The sequence below is a fragment of the Toxotes jaculatrix genome, chromosome 15 (assembly GCF_017976425.1).
Source record: "Toxotes jaculatrix isolate fToxJac2 chromosome 15, fToxJac2.pri, whole genome shotgun sequence".
Taxonomy (NCBI): Eukaryota; Metazoa; Chordata; class Actinopteri; family Toxotidae; genus Toxotes; species Toxotes jaculatrix.
The window spans coordinates 2,554,214-2,569,151 of NC_054408.1; the positions used below are offsets into that span (position 1 = coordinate 2,554,214).

Sequence of the window (14,938 nt, forward strand, 5' to 3'; positions counted from 1 at the left end):
TCAGTGTACTTTAAGGTTATACTTTTTACAGTTAAACCATAGCTGCTGTACATACAGAAGTCTGAGAACTGATTTCTGCTTGTAGTTGTTTTGTGCCCCTTTGTGTGTGTTTTTTTTTTTAATCTCTTTGTGGTTATTTTATGCCTCTTTGTAGTGGCTTTGACTTTCTTTATAGTTGTTTCATTGAGTTCTCAACAAGAAATGTTAACAGTTACTTCAAGCAGAGGCCCTCTTAGCCCTCTTAGCAATCTGTCCATGGCGAGGGTCATTCCAAAAGCTTTAGACTGTGTTTCTTTAAGTAGTACATGATGTATTTTGAAGTCTGCTTTGGATCAGTTTTGCAGAAGCCAGCATCCTTCCAGTTTCACTTTCTTGACACCCTGCAGGTTATGATGATTTTAATGTTATCTGATTATGATTTACTTTTATTCTGTGATTTTAATGTAATATGTAAAGCACTATGAATTACCTTGTGTACGAATGGTGCTATATAAATAAACCTTGTCTTGCCTTGACATTGGTAGTGGAATCCGTTCTTGTTGTTAGAACTGTCTTAGTAGGGTGCTCAAACTTTTGCATATGCTGCAATCACTACTTTGCCCTAACTTAAGCATAATATAGCCTGCATTATTCTGAAATGGGCCATTATACACATGGATTATTTGTACTTCCTGTTCTGTAAGAACAGTACTTTTGTATTTATAAGTAAACTTTTGAAAGCGTGGCTTTAGCTTTTAATTATTTTACACTGTGGTATTGCTACTTTTACCGAAGGAAAACAATAGAGTACTGATATTTTTACAATTGATAATTAACCAAAAATTGTAAATTGATCTGAGAGCAGAAGGAAAGAGACGGAAGTCTAGATTAACGCATATCCGGTTTCAGACTCGAGCCACCACCACCAAAATGGCGAAGATCGCCAAAACGCACGAAGGTAAATTACTTGCAAAAATAATATAAACGACTTCGTGTTCCGATCACTGTTCAGAATAGTGTATATGGGGAATTGTTGTTGTAAAAGCCACCGTGTCCGGAGCACGCATTGATGCGTGAATTTGCTGTTTTAAACGCGATAACCAGCAGGCCGTGCTACGACACAACGCGGACCGTTGAGATAATGGCGCTGGTTGCTAGCTTGTTAGCTTTAGTTAGCCACTAACGTCGTGCGGGATTTATCCCTTTTGGCGTTTACTTGCTAAACATACAGCTTCATCAGCACAGCTATGGGCGTCCTTGTATTAACATTTATCATATGCTTTGCAGCATAGCTGTCTCTAGCTAATCAATGTTTACTGTTGTTTAAATGCTATGCTCATATGGCTAGTCCAGTTAACAACAACCATTCGACCACACGCTACCAAAACGCACACACGACGCTGATTTTAGCTTCCTACTCCCAGGTTTCACAAATCTGAATCTGTGTTTCTAACGGTCTTTAGCTTCTCTGGGTTAATGTTACTCCACAACTGACAAGTCTAGAAATAGTATTTTTTCTTTTATCTTAACCTGATATGATGTGGCCTGGTTGGGGGTAAGGCTGTGAAATCGCACGTTGTTGTGTATTCACAAACACAACAGATGCTTCACAAACCTGAACGCGTTTTATACACTCTCATTCATTGTGTTGTGGATGGAGAAAAACAGTGAAATCGCCATTTCCTTTGTTGTCTCAGTAGTATGGAAGCTTCACAAAACTAATGCTATTTTTAACTGTCTTTGGCTTCTCCTGATCAATCTAATTCTGATTTGACTTGTTTGTGTACACTGTTTTTTGAGCTTCTTCTAGGTTCTCAATCTCTCGTTTGTTTTTTTTCATTTTCTTGTAGATATCGAGGCCCAGATCCTGGAGATCCAGGGGATGAAGGCTTCCCTGCTGGAGGAGGGAGAGCAGGGAGTGGGCCTTGTTTCCACTGGCTTTTATGACCAGGAGATCTACGGAGGCAGCGACAGTCGCTTTGCTGGTTATGTCACTTCCATTGCTGCCAATGAACAGGAGGATGTAAGTGTTTCCCTACACAGGGCATATACACATTACTTCACCACTCCCCTCTCTAGGGCTGAACGATTTATCGTTGTCTGATCGAAATAGCAATTTCAGACAACGCGATCATGTGATCGCCAAAGCTGCGGTTCTTTTTGCAGGGCTCATAACTGACCCAGGATCTGCTGTGTCAACTATTTTACACATACATGCCGCCTCCCTATCTGCCAAGCTCACTAATTAGAAGCGGCATTGCTGCTCGTGGACAGGTGATGCTAACGTAATCAGTGTAACCTGCTCCACCTGCTCCTTAATTTCTGAACTGGCTTCAGCTGGACCAGACGCGGAGTTGGGTGATTTAATCAAAAACAGCACGTCGGTCATTTGAGAGTATTTCGGGTTTGGGGCTGCAGACGTGCACCAGGAACAGGTACTGTGCAAAACTTGTCGCGCTAAAGTTGCAACATCTAGCGGAAACACAAGCAATTTATACCGACACCTGAAAAATTACCACAGGCATTTGCATGACGAAAAAATACGATGAAAAGTCTCGCGAAAATAAAAGAATAACAGCCATTGGTAAAGGACTTCATAGAATGTAAATGCATGTTTCTTAAATACATGTGAAATTAATTCTTACCTTTCGTTTTCATTCTTGCAGTAGAGTAATGGCATTTAATGTTTTAATGGTATGATGTAATTTTCTGTCATGTTTCTAAATGTTATGTACATTGTGAATATTGCACTGAAGCTTGAGTTGAAGAAAATTGTGAATCAAATTGAAATTGCAATATCTGCCAGAAAAATCGAAATGAGACGTTTTCCTAAAATCGTTCAGCCCTACCCCTCTCCCAGAGTGTTCACACGTACACTTCACATCAGAGCTTTTTTAAAGATGTTTGATGCAAGTCCAAGTCAAGTTTCATGTCTTCACAAGGCTAGGCTAAGATGAGTGTCACTCAGTCCAAGTCATGTCCTCCTTTGTCTAAACAGTGTTATGATATTATTGTACCCCCTCTGTCACAATTCCACAGTTTTTCGCTTTGGAGCTTGATTGCTCCCCTTTGCCTGTTGCATATGAGCTAGGAGAGTCTTGCCATTTTGGTGAGATTTGACTAGACTCCTTTTTCTCTTTCTTTCCACAGGATGATGAAGATGATACATCAACAAGCTTGTTGGGACAAAAGAAACCAGGGTACCATGCACCAGTGGCAATACTCAATGCCATCCCTCAGTCAGATGAGCAAGTATGTGTAAATTTATTCTCTCACAGATATGTTTTCATCCTCATTTCCCATGGCTCCCTGAGAACAGCCTTGTTATATTTGATTCAGAAATACACTTACACTCTGTATTGTGTCATTGTTTTGCAGTATGACCCATTTGCAGAGCATCGTCCCCAGAAGATCGCAGAGCGGGAAGATGAATACAAAGCCCGGCGCAGACAGATGATCATCTCACCTGAGCGTCTCGACCCTTTTGCAGATGGTAAATTTTGCTATTTTTTGTTTTCATTACGTCTTCCCCATTTCCTCCCCCTTGTCACGGCTCACTTTTTTGTGACCCCCTTGATTACCAATGGTTTCACCTCCATAGTTTTGATGTTCAACCCTTCGACCACAATGCAATAGCTTGCTTCCCAGACTTGATGCCTTCCCTGTGGTCAATCCTGTGTGGTCCAAGAATTTATTCTGTCATTGTACCTTTTTTCTCTTATATATGATGTACATTTGCATCAACTTCCAACTTTGCAACAGATGTCTTTGTGGGCTCGCAGTTTGTCTTCATTGTCATGAACTTATTGTGCAAAATGAAAGATTTACTTTGGTGTTCGGAGTGAAATAAAGTTAAACCCACTGTAGGGATACCATGCTTTTCAGTGGGAGAGGTGGTTAGGTGTTCAACGTTCAAAGGGGGAGTTCACCTAACAAACATGGGTCGCAGATGGGTTGTGTGTGAGTCGAAGGGTTAACAGTCCCGTGTTACCGTCAGGCTAAATTATGATGGGAAAGCGCAGTGTCCTCTAGTCATAGCATATGAGGAGGAGAAAGTTTGAGGGTTAGTTGTGGTGCAATTGACCTGCTAGCTGCACAGTAGCTGATGCCAAACAGTAAGCTGTTCTCTCATAGACAGAGCTGTAGATCCCAGGGCAGGCAGAGGAGAGATAAATGCTGGCTCACTTTAATGTCGTCAACACAGGGTGATTAGGGTTAGATTAGTACATAAGTCATAAACTGAATTTGGCAATCGGGTCTCATCTGTCGTTCCAGTTTCTTTGTCTGGACTGTAAGTTAAGTGTCATGTGGTAACTTAACCACCTCTGCTGGCTTGTCAAATAAGATGGATACATGATGTCCTAGGGCCTCAGCCCAGGACATTGCATGACAAGCTAGTTACAAGTTACTCATGAAGTGTGTCCAGCTTTTCTTATGACATTGTAAGTGTAGGAACATGCTTAGTTTTATTGAATATTTTGAGTAAAACAACAAATGATATTTATAAGCCAGCTAGTTAACCTGTCTTCCCTTTTTTTATTGCACCTTCACTACTGCAGATGATAGGAGCTTAAATCGCCTGAATGTTTCAGGTTTGGTTTAGATAGGGCTTATCTGAAGCCTGCATGTAGAGAGAGCTCTTTGTACAAAGTTGTTGTGTAAATATATTTTTATTTTACAACTCTCTCTGTAAAATAGAAATATGTTATCAAGAAAATTGTGTACCACAATACCACAGGCCCATACTAACTGTCCTTAATTTCTCTCCTACAGCAGTACTGCTTTGCCAGTCCTGTACTGCACTCTGTTAAGGGTGCAGCAACTCATCCTGTGTAGGTTATGGGGAACACAGAGAACTGTGAACTTGTCAGTTTGGTCAGGGTCCACTGGCTGCTTGTTTGGGGCCTGTGAGGGGAATCAGATGCAGCCCATCTACAACAAACCTCAACCCCAGAGAGGCTCTTTAAGTTTCTCTATTTGGCTTATCAATTTCAATATCCAAAAATTTAGATCAAATTTCCCATGCATTCACAATGGAAAATTACTGCCCAAATATTTGACTGCATATCATTACCTTATTTTATCAGTTACCTTTGTCCTGAAAAGGAAGTCAAGATCTGAATGTATGACGATTAAATAGTAACCAGTGCTGTTATGAGTCATTGTGGCTCTGTCATGTCATATTATCATATTTACTGACAGTTGGGCTTGATTGATCATTTGCCTAATTTTAAAATTTGAGTACAGAAGTAAATACTTCTATATTTGATTGTACTGTGGTTTTGTCATTTGTAGATGTAAACTCCAAACTCTTGACTTCATTTCTATCTGCTAGTGTAAATAATTGGGAATCTGGACCACAGGGTCTCACAAGAATTTTTTCTAGTTTTGAGGTTTTGCCCCAAGAAGATACTTTTGTTTTTTGAGTGCCGTAAATAAATGCAACACAGGTGGTATACTGTTGTGTGTGAGTTCAAACCCTTTTCCAAAGTGTTACTAATGGTAAAGAGAAATTTTCTAGGCTTCTTTTCTGCCGGTTGAAGTCTGACTGCAGAAGGACCCTTGGCACTGAAAGTGTACGTATTCTGAAGAGCACAGCCCAGGACCCCTGCATCAGTGATGGCTATAACTTCTTAATCCACTTAAAGAAAACACCACAACCACAGCTCTTCTCTCTATGTATCTGCTTGTTTTTCATTAGAATGCTATGACTGTATGTAAGAAAGGCAATTGTAAATTTGTATGTAATTCAGTAGGACTTTGTTTTGTGAATCAACTGTTTAAAAAAAAAAGAAAAAAAAGAAAAACAGGAACATAAGTTAATCTGTTGGTAAAGAGTCAGGGTTAGCTGGCTGTGTTTGTGCTTGCTGTGTTTGTAAGAACTTGGGTCCCTGGAGTGTGTACTGATGACATGTCCTATTTTCTTGTTCGTGCTCTTTCGCGCAGGGGGCAAAACGCCGGACCCCAAGCTGCAGGTCAGGTCATATGTGGACGTCATGTTAGAGCAGAACCTGTCCAAAGAGGAGGTAAGCAGATGCAAACTACCTCCAGAAGGCTTTCAGATTTAGCTGACAGTGTTAATCCTGAGAGCTCTATGCTTTGTTGCAGTGCTGTGCTTTCATTTATCCTTTTGTTTGTTTGTGCCTTCTTCCTCATAGAGAGAGATTCGGCAGCAGCTGGCAGAGAAGGCCAAATCAGGGGACCTGAAAGCTGTCAACGGGTCCGCTGCCAACCAAGCAGCTGCAAAACGTAAACGTCGCTGGGACCAGACAGCTGACCAAACCCCCTCTAATGCTACACCCAAAAAGATGTCCAGCTGGGACCAGGCTGACACCAGTGCTGAGGCGAGCCACCAAAACTTTATGTGCTCAGTTCTGTGCAACATGGTGGAATACAGTAATGTAGAACAACTATTATGAAGATGTAACTCAACTCTCTCATGTTTCTAGTCTCATGTTTTGTCTGTTTCTGGTCCCTTGTAGACTCCAGGACACACCCCTGCACACACACCCTCAAACAGCCGGTGGGATGAAACCCCTGGCCGCCCTAAAGGCAGTGAGACCCCAGGGGCCACCCCCAGTACCCGGATGTGGGACCCTACTCCCAGCCACACACCTGCAGGCGCTGCCACCCCTGGCAGGGACACCCCCGGCCATGCCACACCTGGCCATGGTGGAGCCACAGGTAGCGTGCGCAAGAACCGCTGGGACGAAACCCCGAAGACAGAAAGAGAGACCCCGGGACACGGGAGCGGCTGGGCTGAAACCCCACGCACAGACAGAGGAGACGAGTCGGTGGGGGAGACTCCAACCCCCGGGGCCAGTAAGAGGAAGTCTCGGTGGGATGAAACCCCTGCCAGTCAGATGGGATCCTCAACACCACTGCTCACCCCTGGAAAGACTCCCATAGGAACACCTGCTATGAACATGGCCACCCCAACACCAGGTAAACAAGCTTTAACTTTGTTTGTGTTCCTCCAATCATTCCTTTTATTTCTTGAATATGTTAGATGTAACTTTTCATGTCTGCCTTCCTTATGATCTTTCATCTGTGTATTCAGAGACTTAAAGGATAGCATTTTCAGAAACTAATTGCAATCCAGACAGTCATATAGAGATGTTTGTCTCTTGGATCTTTAAGCCCCTTAATGTTTTTACCATGTGTTTAAATCAGTTTCCTCTTCTGTTTCCTCCAGGTCACCTGATGAGCATGACTCCAGAGCAGCTGCAGGCGTGGCGGTGGGAGAGGGAAATCGATGAAAGGAACCGGCCCCTCACAGACGAGGAGCTTGACGCCATGTTTCCAGAAGGATACAAGGTCCATGTCCCTTTTATTGCATTTATGTTTATGTGGAGTGGATATAATTTGAAGTTGTCACGGTGCTGACAGTTTATTTTTCTCCTCCACAGGTGTTGCCTCCTCCAGCAGGTTACGTGCCCATCCGTACTCCGGCCCGTAAGCTGTCAGCCACACCCACCCCTATTGGAGGCATGACAGGTTTCCATATGCAGGCAGAGGACCGCACCACGAAACAGATGAATGACCAGCCCTCAGGAAACCTCCCCTTCCTCAAACCCGATGACATCCAGTATTTTGACAAACTGCTGGTGAGCATTGAATTGTGCGCAGGACACACATAAAACAAAATAAACAGTTGGATGTTTGATGTCTGAAGTTGGACATGTCTGCCTCTGTGTGTTTGTGTTAGGTGGAGGTGGATGAGTCCACACTGAGCCCTGAGGAGCAGAAGGAAAGGAAGATCATGAAGCTCCTGCTGAAAATTAAAAATGGAACACCACCCATGAGGAAGGTTGGTCACTTTTCAGTTTCCCTTTTCCAGTACCCCTTTTCAAAACATCCCCAAGTCCCCAAATCTGGGATCTGCTCCTGTTTGAGGCTTGTTCTCACTGCAAGATCAACACCCAGCACTGGGCCTGTACGTGGCTGCAGTGTGAATATTTGCTTGCTAAAGAATCTTCTCTCTGAGGAGCTGCTGCTTTCAGCAGAGGTCAGAGTGTAGACCATCATGCTCTGCTGGGAGTAGCAGACAGAAATCATCAGACTTTCACTGGCTGATCGATCCTCTGATTAATTGACCCATTGTCTGACTGACTTATCCATCGTCTCATTGACTGATCCTCTCCCCTCTTGTCGCAGGCCGCTCTGCGTCAGATCACAGATAAGGCTCGTGAATTCGGAGCGGGCCCACTCTTCAACCAGATCCTGCCACTGCTCATGTCGCCTACTCTGGAGGACCAGGAGCGCCACCTGCTGGTCAAAGTGATCGACCGCATTCTCTACAAACTGGATGACCTGGTTCGGCCATACGTGCACAAGGTAAGGCTCGGTGTCAAAGACGTGCGCTTATTGTACTGTGTCTGAGAAACTAACTCACTGTCCTTTGTGTGTCCAGATCCTGGTGGTGATTGAGCCGCTGCTGATTGATGAGGACTACTATGCCAGAGTAGAAGGCAGAGAAATCATCTCTAACTTGGCAAAGGTAACGTGAAGTTTTTTTTGTTTTTGTTTTTTTCTGCGATCCATTCTCGCCTGAACGACCCGTACGTGGTCAGATCAGGGCTAGTTGTTCGCTAGATTAATACCAACACGAGAACCTGCAGACCTGACGTTTATGCCTCGTCTGTTCTCAACCTGCACCCGTTGGTTACACTCAGATAGGACAGTGACAAAATTTTGTTATTGATTTGATAGGTTTGAACCATTTACACGATTATGACAGATAAAATTTCAGCAGCATAAAATTTTCAGTATGTTCTGTATTTCTGTGACTGCTCAAAGTATATTATTGAACCTAATCATTGGATAATGAAGATCATTGTTTTTGTGGTTGACTGTTTGACATCTGTCTTCCTCCTGCCCATCACAGGCTGCCGGTTTGGCTACGATGATCTCCACGATGCGACCCGATATTGACAACATGGACGAGTATGTGAGAAACACCACAGCCCGAGCCTTTGCCGTGGTGGCCTCTGCCCTCGGTATTCCCTCTCTCCTGCCCTTCCTCAAAGCTGTGTGTAAAAGCAAGAAGTCGTGGCAGGCTCGACACACAGGCATCAAGATCGTGCAGCAGATCGCCATCCTTATGGGCTGTGCCATCCTGCCCCACCTTCGCAGCTTGGTGGAGATTATCGAACACGGTCAGTAGGGTCTTTGTGGACTATACACTGTTAATCTTTATGAAATAACATCTATTTTAAAGTACCAAATGCAGTTGATTACAGCCTTTTAAGTGTGATTTCCACATGTAGAAGCGTTGTTCTTGAATTCAAGTGAATTCTCTGACTGTTGGTTTTGATTGTGTGACCCCACAGGTTTGGTGGATGAGCAGCAGAAGGTGAGGACCATCAGTGCCCTGGCTATAGCTGCTCTTGCTGAAGCTGCCACACCGTACGGTATCGAGTCCTTTGACTCGGTCCTCAAGCCGCTCTGGAAGGGTATCAGGCAGCACAGAGGAAAGGTAAGAAGTCAAAATACAACAGTTTATTTTCACTAAGGTTTTGGAAGAAGAGTATTCAGTGCAAGATCAACACCCAGCACTCAGCCGTCACGTGGCTACAGTGTGAATATTTGCTTGCTATAGTGTCTCCTTGATGGGGCTGCTGCTGCCAGCAGAGGTCAGATGAAAGACCATTGCTGCTGGGAGCTTCAGACAAATACATTTTTTTTTTTTTTTTTTATTAAGGTCAACAAACCACAACGAGTGAGCAGAGTTTGTATTCATCATTTATTTCTTCTCCTTTGTTCATCAGGGTCTGGCTGCTTTCCTCAAAGCTATTGGTTACCTGATCCCGCTGATGGACGCTGAGTATGCTAACTACTACACCAGAGAGGTGATGCTGATCCTCATCAGAGAGTTCCAGTCTCCTGATGAGGAGATGAAAAAGATTGTACTTAAGGTAAGAGAGGGGAAGGATAACTTATGATGTTGTAGTAAGTGGTGTTACCACTACTAATGTATCCAAAACGATGCACCTGTAAACCTCAGGTAACTTCCTGCGACTCATTCTCGCCTGTTCAGCCGCCACATGGCTGCATCAGGGCTAGTAGTTCGCTACAGTAACACCAACATGAGAGTTAGCAGAGCTGACATCTGCGTCCTCTCTGTTCTCACCCTGCACCCGTTGGTTACAAACCCTGGACTTTTCTGACCCGTGTGGTCTGAAGCTGGGCAGATACTGCATGTGCAATTCAAAAATGCTCAGTCTGTACAGTGCCTGTCCAGGTTAGCCCGCAAAGCTTCCTTCTCTGACCTGCGCTTGTGTTTTGTCTCGTAGGTGGTGAAGCAGTGTTGTGGCACTGATGGTGTGGAAGCCAACTACATTAAGACGGAGATCTTGCCCCCTTTCTTCAAGCACTTCTGGCAGCACAGGATGGCTCTCGACAGACGCAACTACAGACAGGTTAGCAAATAAAGTGCATGTGATGGTAGCCATGATGGCTGCCAGCCAGCCATCAAAAATAACTAAATGCTAAATCGCATTTAAATCCTGAAGGATCTATTAAGTGATGTCGAAAATTTGTCTTTGTCCTCATGCAGTTGGTGGACACCACGGTGGAGCTGGCCAACAAAGTGGGAGCAGCGGAGATCATTTCTCGCATCGTCGATGACCTGAAAGACGAGGCAGAGCAGTACAGAAAGATGGTGATGGAGACCATTGAAAAAATCATGGGCAACCTGGGCGCTGCCGACATCGACCACAAGCTGGAGGAGCAGCTGATCGACGGTATCCTGTACGCCTTCCAGGAGCAGACAACAGAGGTGAGAGAGACGACACCTGTCAGCTTGATCAGCAGCTGTTAATAAATCTAATTTGAGATGTGTGAAGCGGAGATTTTCCAGGACAGCATGAGCCCTGTCTTCACAGAATCTTAAAAACGCCATCCCTTCTCCTTTTTCTCCAGGACTCTGTGATGCTGAATGGTTTTGGCACGGTGGTGAATGCCCTCGGAAAGCGTGTGAAACCCTACCTGCCTCAGATCTGCGGTACGGTGCTGTGGCGTCTCAACAACAAGTCAGCCAAAGTCCGTCAACAGGCCGCTGACCTGATCTCCCGTACAGCTGTGGTCATGAAGACCTGCCAGGAGGTACAGTGTGGAGATTTAATGCACACACAGGTTCAAAGACCCAAACACGTAATGTATTTCAGAAAGTAATGAATGTTTTCTTTCTCTGTCTCTGCAGGAGAAGCTGATGGGTCACTTGGGTGTGGTGCTGTATGAGTACCTGGGAGAGGAGTACCCTGAAGTGTTGGGTAGCATCCTGGGAGCTCTGAAGGCCATCGTGAACGTCATTGGTGCGTCCCCTCACTGCATCCCCTTCGTTCAGATTTTAAAGTTTAGAAAAGCCAGTGTCTGTATAACTAATTGATCCTTTCCCTCTCACTCCAGGTATGCACAAGATGACCCCGCCCATCAAAGATCTGCTTCCCCGTCTCACTCCCATCCTGAAGAACAGACATGAGAAAGTGCAGGAGAACTGCATCGACCTGGTGGGCAGGATCGCAGACAGGTCAGTGGAATAAAACCTCAGCTTGAGGTTACATGGATCTGGTTGTAGTGAAGGTTCTGGTGAGAACCTCAGAACCTTATCCTGACTTCCTCTCGTGTGTGTGTGTGTTTTAGGGGTGCTGAATACGTGTCGGCCAGGGAGTGGATGAGGATTTGTTTTGAACTGCTGGAGCTGCTCAAGGCTCACAAAAAGGCCATCCGCAGAGCCACTGTCAACACCTTTGGTTACATCGCCAAAGCCATTGGGTGAGTACCGTCTGTCAAACCAATCAGTCTGAAGAAGTCTGAAAAGCTTTGAACTCAGTTGTCTCAAAAAAAAAAAATACACGGTTTGATAAAGACCATAGGCAGTTATGTGAGTGATGTAAATGTATCTGAATCTTCCTGCAGGCCGACAGGAGATGTTTCAAAGTTCTAAACTAAACTCTACAAACATCATATTAACCCAAACTTTGCTCTGCTCCCTGCTCTCAGGCCCCACGATGTCTTGGCCACTCTGCTCAACAACCTGAAGGTCCAGGAGCGTCAGAACAGGGTCTGCACCACTGTGGCCATCGCCATCGTCGCCGAGACCTGTTCACCGTTCACGGTGCTGCCGGCGCTCATGAACGAGTACCGCGTGCCAGAGCTCAATGTGCAGAACGGCGTGCTCAAGTCCCTGTCTTTCCTGTTCGAGTACATCGGAGAGATGGGCAAAGACTACATCTACGCTGTCACGCCACTGCTGGAGGACGCGCTGATGGACAGGTGAGCCAGAGGACAATTTTACCAAGTTGTTTTCTCGCAGAGATGTTGTAGAAACTACAGATTTTAAGTGTTTGGCACTTTGTGATGATATAATGTGGACGTTTAACCCAGGTGATGATTAGCTCTCAGTTTCTTACTTTTCATATTTTATTGCATTATACAGTCAGATGTTTCTATTGACCTGTGCTTCTGTCATCCTGCAGGGACTTGGTCCACAGACAGACGGCCAGCGCTGTGGTCCAGCACATGTCTCTGGGTGTCTATGGTTTCGGCTGCGAAGACTCACTCAACCACCTGCTTAACTACGTGTGGCCCAATGTATTTGAGACGTCGCCTCATGTGATCCAGGCCGTCATGGGCGCCCTGGAGGGGCTGAGGGTGGCCATCGGACCCTGCCGCATGTTACAGTACTGCTTACAGGTGAGAACACCCAGGACCTGGCCCTCATAACGTCGAAAAATGTTCCAGTACTGATGAATTATTCAAGTTTTATCAGTTTTACTATGCTTTTCCTAAGCTTACTAAGCTTTTTTGTCCTTTTTAGTCTGAACTTTAAAACACAAAAAACACAAATTCCACCTCAGAGCATTAACCCCAGTTGTAAACGTTCACTCTGATGGGTCTGTGGGTTTGTGTGTTGTTGTACATTAAAATCTGTTTGTTTCTCCAGGGTTTGTTCCATCCTGCCAGAAAGGTGAGAGACGTCTACTGGAAGATTTACAACTCCATCTACATCGGCTCACAAGACGCCCTGATCGCCCACTACCCACAAGTCTACAACGACGAGAAAAACATTTACGTCCGCTACGAGCTCGAGTACGTCTTGTAAATACGAATCCATGTGCTCTTTGTTTTTCTCCTCCCTCCACTGTTGTCTCTGTCTCGGTTTAAGACAGAGTTGGTTTTTATTTAGCAACTGTTTAATGGTCTTTCCTGGGACGAAATGATCCATGTCCTGAACGCCGCTTATTGATCCTGGGTTCAAAATGATTAGGGGAAAGAAAAGAAGGAACATTGTAGAGTCTGTATGTATTTTTTTTAATCTTCTCTTTTTTTTTGAGTGTTCCCTGTGAGGAGTGGAGGTCAGATGAGCCTTGGTTGAGGAATGCAGCGCAGTCATGACAATGTTTGAAATAACGGATTTTTTTTTTTGTGAATTGATAGGCTTCTGTATCAGCTGTACACGCCCTCTCCCTGTTTCACGCCTCCTCTGTTCTTATTAGATTGTTGCTTTATTTAACCAAATAAAATGTTTGTGTAAAAAAAGTATTTTTTTTTTTCTCCTGTCTGACATTTATACAGATGAATGTGAGTGAATTTTCATTCAGAACAGAAACTATAAGATGAAAAACATGATCCAAAAAAGAAAATATTACACAAACAAAAGGCCTGAATCAGTTATGTTGGCACAGAATGAATCATTTGTCAGTTCAGGTTTAAAATTGATATAAAACTACAGATTTTTCTCACAGAATTTTTGTATTGTGTTGAAATGAATGGAAACTGGAAGGTAGAAAAGCATTTCAAGCTTTTAAACTCTGTGGTAGTAAACTGATGACAAAACATGCAAGATGTGTCTCGAGCTTGATTGGAGTCCACCTGTGGACCATTGAACTGATTGGATTGAGAAAGAGACACACCTGTGTCTGTTCAGTCCCTTAATTCCTACTGGATGAGAGGATAGAGATAAAGGACATGAACCTGTTTCTGAAGCTTTTAGTGTTCCCAGAAAGACGGAGGTCTCAACAACTGTGAAACACAAGTTTGGAATCACAAGGTCTTTAGCTGGAGTAACGACACAAGATGGCCTTTCACAGATACCTCCCGTCCAGTCTGACTGAAGGATGTGTTAAACTGCCCAAATCCAGGTGAGCGGAACTGAAGGGGCTTCAACAAACAACTGAATACTTTTGTAAATGTGAGATGTCAGTATTTGATTTTTAATAAATGTGCAAAAATTCCACTTTGAGGGATATTGTGTCAAGAATAATGTGCAAAAGTTGCAATTTTATCCACAAACAATCACGTTGATAACACATGTTAAAAAAAGAAAACAACAGGACTGGGCACTGGTATTACAGCAAACCTAGTTAACATCCTGCTGAGAGCGCGGAGGCTCTGCTGGCCGTGTTTTGGATGAACTCATCCCTCACATCTAATGGCTGAATAAAGTCTGACATAATGGAGGCAGTGGAGCTGTTGCACCGTCTCCTCTTCAGATTCACGGCCAAGAAACTAAATTATAAACCCTGCTCTCTTGTTCTTTTTTTTTTTAAATCTTTAATAAGTGTGGAGTGTTGTGAAACAGTGAGCTGATGTCGTGGACTCCACCAGACTCCATCTGAATGTCCGTCATATGACTGATGACTGCATCGCTTGCATCAAAAATAAAAGCACAGAGCAAAAAACTCGACCCTCCACTCATGAATGAACGCTCAGAGTCACACAATGGAGAAAGAGAGAGAGGAAAAAACCCAACCCTGAAACCTCCCCCACTCATCCTCCCCTCCACTCAGCCAGACCCATGTGCTTTGACCCAGATTCCCCCGGCAGATGCCATCAGGCTCTGGGTCGGCTGCTCTGAGGAGGAAGGCAACGAGTCTGGGGTGTGTGTGTGTGTGTGTGTGTGTGTGTGTGTGTGTGTGTGTGTGTGTGTGTGTGTGTGTGTGTTAACTAAAGTAAG

The 14,938-nt window shown here is 44.3% G+C and overlaps 1 protein-coding gene across 6 annotated transcripts; it reads left to right on the top strand.

Annotated features, from left to right (window-relative positions):
* The first annotated feature begins 873 nt into the window (after positions 1-873).
* On the top strand, positions 874-13,764 carry sf3b1 (splicing factor 3b, subunit 1). Of its 6 annotated transcripts, XM_041056664.1 has the most exons (24): positions 874-937; positions 1,830-2,002; positions 3,130-3,231; positions 3,358-3,472; positions 5,926-6,005; positions 6,138-6,323; positions 6,462-6,924; positions 7,175-7,296; positions 7,389-7,586; positions 7,688-7,789; positions 8,137-8,316; positions 8,393-8,479; positions 8,867-9,137; positions 9,312-9,457; positions 9,750-9,896; positions 10,275-10,400; positions 10,538-10,759; positions 10,903-11,085; positions 11,183-11,294; positions 11,389-11,509; positions 11,623-11,754; positions 11,983-12,255; positions 12,459-12,675; positions 12,926-13,764. In XM_041056664.1, exons 1-24 carry the CDS (start codon positions 910-912, stop codon positions 13,082-13,084), a joined length of 3,945 nt encoding a protein of 1,314 aa, XP_040912598.1. In that variant the 5' UTR covers positions 874-909; the 3' UTR covers positions 13,085-13,764. The 6 variants fall into 6 exon arrangements, 2 of the variants coding, with proteins under 2 accessions (XP_040912598.1, XP_040912597.1); XM_041056663.1 differs by lacking the exons at positions 874-937; positions 1,830-2,002; positions 3,130-3,231; positions 3,358-3,472 and adding an exon at positions 3,633-5,555 and having other exon boundaries at positions 12,926-13,761; XR_005895352.1 differs by lacking the exons at positions 6,462-6,924; positions 7,175-7,296; positions 7,389-7,586; ... (13 more) ...; positions 12,459-12,675; positions 12,926-13,764 and adding an exon at positions 4,753-4,811 and having other exon boundaries at positions 890-937; positions 5,501-6,005; positions 6,138-6,206.
* The last annotated feature ends 1,174 nt before the right edge of the window (positions 13,765-14,938 follow it).

What these genes read in the sequence shown, in the direction of transcription:
- sf3b1 (XM_041056664.1), top strand. Translation starts at nt 910, where the DNA reads ATGGCGAAGATCGCCAAAACGCACGAAG. An exon ending in CTGCCAATGAACAGGAGGAT is followed by an intron (nt 2,003 to 3,129) that starts GTAAGTGTTTCC and finishes TTCTTTCCACAG; the next exon opens with GATGATGAAGATGATACATC. An exon ending in TCCAGGAGCAGACAACAGAG is followed by an intron (nt 10,760 to 10,902) that starts GTGAGAGAGACG and finishes CTTTTTCTCCAG; the next exon opens with GACTCTGTGATGCTGAATGG.